General features: G+C 36.9%; 1 protein-coding gene across 1 annotated transcript in view; it reads right to left on the reverse strand.

Annotated features, from left to right (window-relative positions):
• Positions 1–3,023: 3,023 nt before the first annotated feature.
• The window catches only part of LOC107300596 (general transcription factor IIE subunit 2), a gene marked incomplete at both ends in the record, with an annotated part of 11,640 nt that continues 3,198 nt past the window's right edge, over positions 3,024–11,465 (reverse strand). The window contains 3 exons of the mRNA XM_015829908.1: positions 3,024–3,043; positions 8,545–8,638; positions 10,548–10,730. Of these exons, the coding sequence (XP_015685394.1) occupies positions 3,024–3,043; positions 8,545–8,638; positions 10,548–10,730 (297 nt within the window). The remainder of the gene's footprint in view (positions 3,044–8,544; positions 8,639–10,547; positions 10,731–11,465) is intronic.

Here is an 11,465-nt window from a genome sequence, read left to right on the forward strand (position 1 = left end):
TTTGGGCAGCCTGGTGCTAACCAAAGCAATAATCCATAACATTCTTTCTTTTATATTGGTTTTACAGAGCTCTGCTCAATACACTTGTGCCAGCTCTTGAATATTTCTTCTCAAGTCATGAAAATTCTACTAGTTCAGACTTCAAAACTACTTAGGACCAAAAGCAATCTATTGGAATTAATATTACACTGCCTCTTGAGTTTAAAAGCAAATCCTGGTATAACCAGGCATTTTATGAGTTTAGACAACACCAATGAGTCTCCAATGTCTTCATCTAGTGATCCCTGGTGATACAGTTGGCAAAACATAGTCTCTGTATCAAGAAAGATGAGGTGCCCAAAGGAGCTGCAAGTACAAGGGCTCCAATTTTGATCCCATCAGTCATCCGGCTCAAACATCCATCATGCACTACACAGAATTTGTTCTTTTTCATCCTTGCATATTTCTTGTACACAGTCTTGTATTCTTATGGTTTCAGATACACTGTGAGTATGCGAATCCACCTTACAAAATAGAAATATTGCAAAGGAAGCATATTTTAAAATAATTACAATAGCACTATATAAAAAGTATTATACTGCTTGAATAGTCTCTGTAGAAAACTTAATTACTGCATTGTCCCCTAATAACTGAGAAAAACTAAAGCAGCTGCTGCCCTTTAAGAGGATGTATTACTATGCTAATTCTACTAAAAACACAAATAGCATAAGAGGAAGTATAATACTTGAAAACCACCTCAAACATGCAAAACAAAGGTGAATATAAGCAATTTAAACAATTAACTGTCCTATTGACTCAAAATAGTACTTTAATGGGGTGCAAACTGCATTTCATTGAAATGAAACATCAAACAGAGAACATACCAGAAGAATTACACGCAGGGCTATTAAACTGCTGGCCCGTGGGCCGGACGCGTCACGTGGAAGCTGCGCCCACCCCATTGCCGGCAATGGAAAAACCAGTCCGATACGTTGCGCGACATCATGTGACATTGCGAGTTTAACATGCCTGAATTACAGGGTTGGAAGGGACTCTGGAGGTTTTCTAGTCCAACCCCCTACTCGAGCAGGAAACTCTATCCATAATATCCTAACATTCAGAACATTACAATGGCTCTGATCTTACGTACTACTGTAATGGAATAAGCAAGATGTAAAAGTCTCAGTAAAAAGTTGGCAGTATTTAACTTAAAAGTCAAAACATTAGCAACTTCAGGTTGCTCTCAACTTACCCAATTAAGCATTTTGATTAAGCCAAATCATACTTAATGTCTTGAGGCCAGAGGTACCCCAATAAAATCTGGTTTGCTACCTATCCTTTCCTATATATTTTCAACTGCATCACATTTGCTCAAGCAATTTTTTTCCCTGTAAAACATTCCCACAGTACTTGGCTGATTAGCCCTAATTGCAGGTTTACATGGGGAAAAAGAATCTCTGGCCCAGAAATCCCAAGTTTCTACTTCCAGAGGGAGGGTAAAGGATTCTGTGACAGTTCTTTAACTATTAAAGTAAAAACAACAAAACTCTACAACTGGATACTTTAAATCAATTTGAAGTAGCCCAGTTATGAAATAAATGTATCTGCTACCTGGCCTGATGATGAGTAACTATTTCAAAGAGGGTGCAGAGCAGCAGACTTTCTTTTAACTGATTTAAATGTGTAGCATAATAACTAACAGAGACATTCGGGATTATCAGAATCCCACTTATTTTCAGGAAAAGGAGATTGCAAAATTAAGTAAAAAAAAAATTTTTTTTTTTTTTACAGTACCCAGTTTATAACCTCCATTTCCTTAAATTAGCTAAGAAAGGAAGAAAGATATTTTATTCGGTAACTCATTTGTCAATTGCTGGAAAAGAGATTCCCTCAAACATATTTTCCCCAAAGGGAAAAAAACAGATACTGTACAATCAAGTACGCAGTCTCCTGCTTCTGTGAATGTTCATCTTCCTATTTTAACTTCCTCCTATATCCCAACGTTATCTTATCAGGTTTTGGGGCAAACAAGATTCAAACATATTAATAAATAAGCTATATATGAGGTTAGTGGAAGACTCCTCCCCTCACTCCCCCAAGGCATTGCACACTGCCAAGAAAAGTAATGATAAAAAGTAAAGATACGGTGGATTGCTGAAGCTGCAGCAGAATGAAGAATGTTTATACCATTTTTCTCTCCAGTGATTCCTTATCTATTTCGAAGCATTTCTAAATACTGTGATTTAAGGTAAAGAAACAAAGAAATGATGCTCTAACCCCACAGAACTATTCTTAGAATATAAAAATGAACGGTAGTTACAATCCAATGTTTGTTTAGCTAGGGCAGTGGTGGCGAACCTATGGCACGCGTGCCAGAGGCGGCACTCAGAGCCCTCTCTGTGGGCACATGTGCCATCGCCCCAGCCCCGCTTCCCCCCACAGCCCCCTCCTCACCAGCAGCCCTCCTGGAGGAGAGTCGCCCCCGGGCACAGCCCACACGGAGCAGCACAGCCAAGGACATAGCCGGGCAGCAGGGACAAGACTCCGCCCTCGCGCCCCATAGCGTGCAGATGCTGCTGCGGGGTGCAGGCGGAGGGCATGGCTGCCATGGTGCTACAGGGCTGCCTGGGCAATCTGCTGTGCTGGGCCATGGAGGCGGTGCATGGCCCTGTGGGTGGGCAGGGCAGGCGGGGGTGGAGCGGGGTCGGGTTTTGGGCACTCGGTCTCTAAAAGGTTCGCCATCACTGAGCTAAAGAAAGCTATGGGATGACCTGATAATAGGGACTGCCTTAGGGGTGCTGGAGGAGGTTGTGGGAAACAAGAGTGGTCTTTTGATATGCTGTGCATTTTGTATTATTTAAAATGTAAAATAACTTTTGTTGTTTTGATGCAGTGCATGTTTTGCATGCGATGAACTTAATTAGGGGTATGCGCCATTAATGAATATATGCATTGATATTTTGACATCTATGAAACCAGTATTTTATCGTGCTTTTGAGAAGATATGCACTTCAGCTCTGTACTCAGCTTCTGAGCAAACTTACTTGTTTCTGAGCTTCATTGGCTAAAACAGAAAATAGATTCAAAAAGCATTTTTGTACTTTGGAAATCGGATCAAAATCAAGAAAAAATAAATGCTACACAAGGTATCTTTTGGGGGTTTTTTTACGTTCTAGAACTGTAGTGCTTCTTTTGGGCTCAGTTTGCAACCAGAACTGGCTTGCAAAACTACTATATAAAAAGTTAGGAAAACAGTTAGTTATGAGTCGTGTTGAGAGCTCCTTTGGATGATCACCCATGTAATAAAATCCATTTATTTACTAAACCAACCAAAATTCCTCAACATTTCTTGTAGCAAATAAATCCCTCCTTTTCCTTTTTTGAACTTTGGGTTGGGGATAAAAATAATCCATGTAGAAACATTTCTGAGAAATGTTCCATCTTTCATATCAATAACATTCATATGCCAATGAAGAAAAAAGGGAAATGCTACAGCTAGAGCGAAAGGGGATGAAGAGAGTCATTTGACCGTGCCAGGAAACAAATCTAAAAACTGAAATGAAGTAAAATATAGAAGAATCATTATTAGAAGGCAAAAGAGAGAAAGATCTGCAGAAATACAAGAAACAAATATGAGAGTAATAGCATTATCCTTGTCTTTCCCAGACCCTGGAATTTACAGTTAAGCCTTGTTATCACCAGTGCTCAAATCATATCAGTTCTTACAAGGAATCATGTATTCAGCACAACTTTCTGCAGAGACAACTTATACATACATATACAGCAGTAAGCACGTATTTGCTTAATTTCTGCTAAGATCACCAAAGGACAGAAAAGGCATAAAGATACAGCTAATTCTTGGGTTATAATGACAATTGGGACTGGAATTTCCATTGCTAAAGTGCAACACCATGCAACCACATTGCTTAGTGATGGCAATCCCAGTTGCCATCATTTAGTGAAGACTGTGTAGTTGTTAAGTGAGGACTCCATATGAATGCGATGTGGGAAGAGGCATGAATCAGGAAGCGCTCGCTTATGCTGCTGAAAATTTCTCCCAGGCAAGCAGGTCAGCAGGCAAAAGCTATAAGAAGGTGGACAGGCGCTATAAGTGGGTGGCAAGGTGTTGTGGGCAGGTGCTACATAGATGCAGGGGCAGGTACTATGGTATATGTACAGGTGGGTAAGTGCCATAGACGGGCCTTACAGAATATGAGATCCTTATGCCACTGGGAGGTCTCCATGAGAAAAAGCGGTGGGAGCAGGAGTAAGTTGCTGGGGCAAAGTAGCAACTTCCTGCTGGCTTTGCCAATGACCTCGCTTGATGAGTTCTATGGAAGCAAAGAGAAATTCTGTTTGCCTCTAGGATGTAGGGAAATGTTTTAGCCAGGAGTCTAAATTAGATCTTTGATCTAATCAAGATCAAGATCACGTGAAGTATTAATACCACTTTACAATGCCTTGGTAAGGCCACACTTGGAATACTGCATCCAGTTTTGGTCACCACGATGTAAAAAAGATGTTGAGACTCTAGAAAGAGTACAGAGAAGAGCAACAAAGATGATTAGGGGACTGGAGGCAAAAGCATACAAGGAAAGGCTGCTGGAATTGGGTATGTCTAGTTTAATGAAGAGAAGGATGAGGGGGGACATGATAGCAGTGTTCCAATATCTCAGGGGCTGACACAAAAAAGAGGGAGTCAAGCTATTTTCCAAGGCGCATGAAGGCAGGACAAGAAGCAACGGATGGAAACTAATCAAGGAGAGAAGCAACCTAGAACTAAGGAGAAACTTCCTGACAGTTAGAACAATTAACCAGTGGAACAACCTGCCTCCAGAAACGGTGAATGCTCCAACAATGGAAGTTTTTAAGAAGAGACTGGACAGCCATTTATCCAAAACGGTATAGGGTTACTTGCCTGAGGAGGGGGTTGGACTTGATGACCTCCAAGGTCCCTTCCAACTTTTATTATTATTATTATTAGTATTAGTATTATTATTAGTATTATTATTAGTATTAGTATTAGTATTATTTGTATACTAATTAGTAATTTGCCTGGTCTCTGAAAACTATTGTCTGTGAACTTCATTATATCAGTTTAACCAGTTATTTTATAGATATTATATATTGGGAGACTGAGTAGCAGATCCTTCACACCTTGGATCTGTCCCAAATGTATAGTTTCCTTGATTTTTTTTATGTGAAATTCCTTTAATGCTGCTTTGAGTTGTCCTTCTTTTTACCAGACACTAGTAGATTATGGACTCCTTATCTGCCTCACATGCTGGCCCACAGCACTAATACCCAGTGCTTTTTTTCTAAAAAAAAAAAAAAAGGTGTGGGACCTCACACACTTCATACAACCCGCCTTGCCTATCCTACAAGGTTCCATCCCAAAAAGGTGCCGGAACTCCGTTCTGGGTATTCTATGACAAAAAAAGCCCTGCTAATACCAACCCAGAAAGTGGAGTCAGTGTGTATAATCTCAGAGAGTTTCAGGGAAAGGCGGTCTGAGATCTTAAATCTCTTAGACCATGGGTTCAATCCTGCTGTTACATTCACACTGTGCATAATTAATTCTCCCTGTTACCATTTTCATAAAGTAAAGAGTTCCAAATAGTTCCAATGTATTTTTTTTTCTAACCTTCCTGTATATAGCCTTTTCTGAATAACCATACTTTCAAAATGCATTTGCCCTGCAGATTTATAAAAAGGCACTTTGGATCCTGGCAGTTCTAATTTTCATGCTTTTCTTAATATACATGGAATTCATCTTTTCTTAGAACTGCTGCAGATTTACAAATTGCATGAAAAAGTCTGGCCACTCCAGTCAAATTTTATGTGAATCCCTAAGCATGAGTACAAATTTCAGAAGGGTTGAATTCTGAACCATGAAAAAATTGTAGCAGCTCCTCTTCTGTTCGGGATTCATCAATAGAAATTGACTAAGAGAATTTAAATCTTCCCATGCAATATTATTTACCTCACCTTCAAGATCCCTTACCTGCCTAGTCATCATGAGCTCAGACTTAACAATATGTATATATAAAATGACATAAGTGACTATTTAAAATAAAAATTAACTAGAAAATGTATTTTTATAAATTGCCATAAAAATATAACTAAGTAAATAAAAATAATTAAATACAAAATATAAATACTAAAAATCAAATAACTACCAGTATACAGGCAACACAGAGGATCTGTAAGATAATACTGCCATCTAGAGATCAATTTGATCTTCCTACCTTTGCTGTGATATTCTTTTGATAGCATAGTTTTAAATTAATCTGCAAATGTATTATTTTGCTATTTATTATATATTAATTCAATTTGAACGGCCTCCACTCACCATGCAACTCTGGACAATTAGCATTCAACATTAAAAATAAAAAGTTATGATTGGGCAACTCATATATTTACACATTTAATACCATATTTCCCCAAAAACAAGACCTAACTGGAAAATAAGCCCTAACGGATCTTTTGGAGCAAAAATTAATATACGATCCGGTCTTATTTTCAGGGAAACACGGTACTGACTTCTTTACTGGAAAAGTAAGATAATAAGCAAGAAAACAAACAAATAAGCACTATTCAAATTACAACAGTTCATTTAGTGACCGTCTGACGTTACAATGGTACTAAAAAAAGTGACTTATGACCATTTTTCACATGATCACTGCATCACCACAGGATCAAAACTCAAACACTTGGAAATTGACTCATATGTATGACAACTGCAATCTCCTGGAGTCATGTGATCACCTTTCCTGACAAGCAAAGTCAATGGGGATGCCAGAATCCCTTAACAACCATGTCACTAACTTAACTGCGGTGATTCCCTTAACAACTGTGGCAAGAGATATCGTAAAATAGGGTAAAACTCACTTAACCACTGTTCTCTCCTAGCAACAGAAATGTTGGGCTCAATTGTGGTCATAAATTGAGGGTTACCTGTATACATTCTGTACACAAGCAAGTGGGGCAGTACAACAAAATGTTATAATGTAAAATAAACTTCTGTTCCAGAGTCAAGTCATTCTGTTTCATTCTCTGTCATTATAATTTTCCTTCCCCCCCCTTCAACACTCATTGGCTGTGTTTTTCTGTTCAAAATTCCAACTACTTCTGTCTAGAAACTGCTTTCATTCCTTTTCATCGCAACAGAACTTTATGAACAGAAAACTTTCACAAGTTATCATTCTGTTCTTGCTGATTATCCTCAGTCCTTATTGGGCTATTTTAGATTCCTGCATTTCCTCCCCCCCCCTATTTTGGTTATATTCTGTAAGATACAGCTGACATCCTTATACCTATCCTTATAACAAGTGACAGTATGTTTCCCTTCCTGAATGCAATATATAGTAGTGGGATTCAGCCGGTTCGCACCAGTTCAGGAGAACCGGTAGCTAAATTTACCTGAATTTGGAGAACCAGCTGGCTTCTGGAAGTCCAGTCTAGGCCTTGGAGGCCTCCCAGGCCTAGAACGGCCCACCGGAAGTGCATGGATACCACTTCTGGTAGTCTGTTCTAGGCATCGGAGGCCTGGAGGAGGCCTCCCAGGCCTAGAACGGCCCACCAGAAGTGCATGATGCCACTTCCAGAAGTCCGTTCTAGGCATCGGAGACCCAGGCCTGCATCACATAATAGAACTGGTTGTTCAGGTATTTGAATCCCACCACTGGCAATATATATCATTATACCTCAGTTAAGGAGTGACTTACCAAAGAAGTTAGAGTCACTGATGTTTTTGGAGATCAAAGGAAGAAAATAAATAATCTAATCTAAATTCAGAACATTTGTTTAAAGAGTTTAGGCGAAATCTAAGATTCTCTCAAAGGGAAGGAAATAAATTACAATTCCTAGATCAAGACTTAGACATTTAGAAAATCAAATAAAAGAATCTCTCAAAGATCTATCAGTTTGACTTTGACAGTTAGTGATTTCTTCACAAAGAACAGAAAGTATTCAGACATTAGAAACTAGCTCATCAAAAACAGCATTAAAAAAAGTGATTTATGATATTTTTCACATGACCATTGCAACATTTACATTCGGATGCTTGACCAGTGGTTCATATTTATGATGGCTGCAGAGTCCCCGGGGATCATGTGATCACCTTTTGCAACCTTCTGACAAGCAAAGTCAATGGGGAAGCCAGGTTCACTTAACAACCAGGTTACTAACTTGACAACTGCAGTCATTCACTTAACAAAAGTGATAAGAAAAGTCATAAAATGGGGCAAAACTCACTTAACAAATGTTTTACTTAGCAACATGAATTTTGGACTCAATTGTGGTCATAAGTTGAGAACTACTTGTACAATTCTGTCTATGGGAGGATAACATAATACAATATCGTATCTCTCTATAGAATTTAAAGAAAGGTAGACTGTGTACACTATTTTCATAGCATATTCAAATTCAAGTTATTAAATGTTAAATGAACTGAGACATAACCAAAGAATATTTTTTGGCATTTCGAACAATAACAATAGCACATTTAGCATGTATATATTTATGACACAAATGCAAAGTTACAGCTTCAATGAAAAAACCAACCTTCATCCACTGTAAATTGACAGCTCTTATCATTGTAGAATAGAATTTTCTTCTTATCAGGACGAGTAACAAAGATGATCTGGTCTCCTAAAGCCTGCCTCAAATATAAATACAGAGACATAAGTGTATATCAATTGTGATTTCCAGAATGTCAAGATTTTGTACAACTTTTGTCTGCAAATATAGGTATGCAAAATGTTCAGCACCTACAGCCCATTTTAGAAAGAGACTATAGTGGAAGCCTGCAGTTGATTTGCTACATGTATACAAGTAACAAATCTGTTATCATTTGCAAGCATTTTAAGACAGATTGAATGAAAATACTGGGCACATATTCATAATTTTCTCCAATATATTTAAACATTTAATTAATTTCGATCCTGCTCAAGATGATATAATAGCAGCAGCAGCAGTAGTAGAGTTGGAAGGGACCTTTGAGGTCTTCTAGTCCAACCCCCTGCTCAGGCAGGAAACCCTATACCATTTCAGACAAATGGCTGTCCAGTTTCTTCTTAAAAACTTCCAGTGTTGGAGCATTCACAACTTCTGGAGGCAGGTTGTTCCACTGATTAATTGTTCCAACTGTCTTATATATCTTATATTTCTTTCTCTTATTTATTTGTTTTTCCTCTATGAGGAAGACTATCCCGAAGCTATCCAATTAGGTTCCATGGCTGAGGATGGGCTAGAATCTGGGCTTCTCCACCACTAAAGGACAGATTAGCAAATTAGGAAAAACTAACTATGAAAGTGACTGTTTGCTTTAGATTTTGAAAAACATATTATGTAACATAGCTTTGCCATTATCTCTAGAAGAATAGATAATAGATATCAAGACTTTTAGCCAAGATTGGCTCCAGAAGGAGCTAATATTTCCCTTGCTATACTGGACAAGGGTTAGGTTACTGCCTTGCCAGTTACCCTTTGAATATATGTAATAGCTTCAAGTGGCTTTAAGAAACTGTGCCATTGGGGAACAGCTAATTTATAAATACGTTTTAAAAAATTAAGTAAAAAATTTTCCTCATAAACTTTTTATGTAATATAATTACTATTATGTAAATTAGTCAGTGCTTTCTCAATGCCAACTAGCCTAAAGTGAGTAAATATGTACAAAAATACTAGGCCTGTTGTTGCAATTCAGTATCTGTCATTTTGTGAAAGAACGTGTTATCCTAAACTTTTGGCTTTGATCAAAAATAATAATACATCTTAGATATGAAAAGCCAAAATTCAGAATCCTTTGCAGCCATTAGGAGAAACTTCTCAATTGTAGAACCCCTAAGGAACTACTGTCAGCATCAGTTTTCCATTTGCAAATTTGCTATATTTAAGCTGTACTGCTATAATTGTTTGGATGTAAATTTCACTGAATTAAATACATCTTTTTGACAAGATGTACAGTATATAGCTCAGCAGTATAACACTGATTTGCTAACATAATGGCACTAGCTGCAATTTTAATCATCTCCATTTTAATGCTGACTTTTCTATTTTTAAGTATCTGTTTTTATATACAGTATGTATTTTTTTTTTAGTGACTATGCTACCCAGAGTATTATCCAGATTGCTAATTTTAATTTCTTCTTGTTGTATGTGTGTAGCCTAAGGAAGCCTTTTAACATAATCTGATTTAATATTACCTTTTAGACAATTTTTCGATCTGTATGAACTTTTCTTAACTATGCTGATATTGTTAATTTAGTTTTTGACATTTTAAATATTTTAATACCAATTTTCTTGTGCTGGTTAATGACCATGATGAAGTTAAACAATAATATATAAATTTGATAAAAAAAATAAATGCATTCAAAGCAATTCAGAGACCAATTTTTTCCAGATTCAGAAACTGCCAAATTGTTCAAGAAGAAACTTGCAAATTTGACACCAGGATTTTAAAAAAGAAAAGTTGCTATACATTATAATTGAAAGAGATTTTGCTAACCCAAATGCCTTGTAACAATTTAATAAACTTGAAATATGAAAGTATAACTATTGTTTACCTTAATTGCTTTTTGTGCATTAGGAAGTCCTTCCTCAATATCTTCCAAAAGTATTCCTCCTAATCCTCGTTGATCATGCTTATCCAAAAGCCTCAGCAGGGCCTTTTTATCTTTTAAGTTATACTTAGGCTTGAAAGCATATTTCCCATCTATAACTTCTATTTTAGGATTGCTGATAAGGGCCTAAAATGAAAACAAAACAAAAAGGAACTCGGCTGATAGGAAATGCTATGTCATTTTTATATATGGACTTTGTAAAATTAGTAATGATTGAACTGTGTGCTTCTGTTTATCCTAGTATGAACAGAAGACTGAATCATTTTGAGAAATTAATAACCAAAAACAGAATCTGCCTGGGGCATGTTTTTATGAATCATCTTTGATCAGTCTCCTTAGAATAGCATATTTTGCTATATCTGTGTCTCATAAATGACCTAATTAGTCAATCGGTCTCAGTGTAGGGGTAGGTCGTATTGATATACTTCAAACAGAGCTATTTTCATATTTTACTTTCAGTTATTAGATCTATTAACTCAAATATTTTTTACATGTTGTAAATTCTAAATTTTATTTTTAGCATGTGTGAAAGTAAAATACTAAATTTTAATTAAAAAAGGGTAAAACAACTATTTTACATTTGGAAAACATCATATAAAAATATCTGAGAATACAAAAAGTGTGTGTTTCTGTATACATATATTTATTTGTGTGTCTGTATGTATATATATATATATATATATATTTCTAATAACACTAAAACTAAAACTAAAACAGTGACTCCTGGGTGTGATCATCTTTCCAAAAACAAACTGTGAACACCAGGAGTATATCAAACTATACAAGTTTAATAACATAAAACATAAAACAAAACAAAACTACACCAAGCTTTCGTCGGACTCCTTCCGACTTCGTCAGGGT

Source organism: Protobothrops mucrosquamatus, unplaced genomic scaffold (genome assembly GCF_001527695.2).
Source record: "Protobothrops mucrosquamatus isolate PMUCROS unplaced genomic scaffold, P.Mucros_1.0 scaffold7576, whole genome shotgun sequence".
In the NCBI taxonomy this organism is placed as follows: Eukaryota; Metazoa; Chordata; class Lepidosauria; order Squamata; family Viperidae; genus Protobothrops; species Protobothrops mucrosquamatus.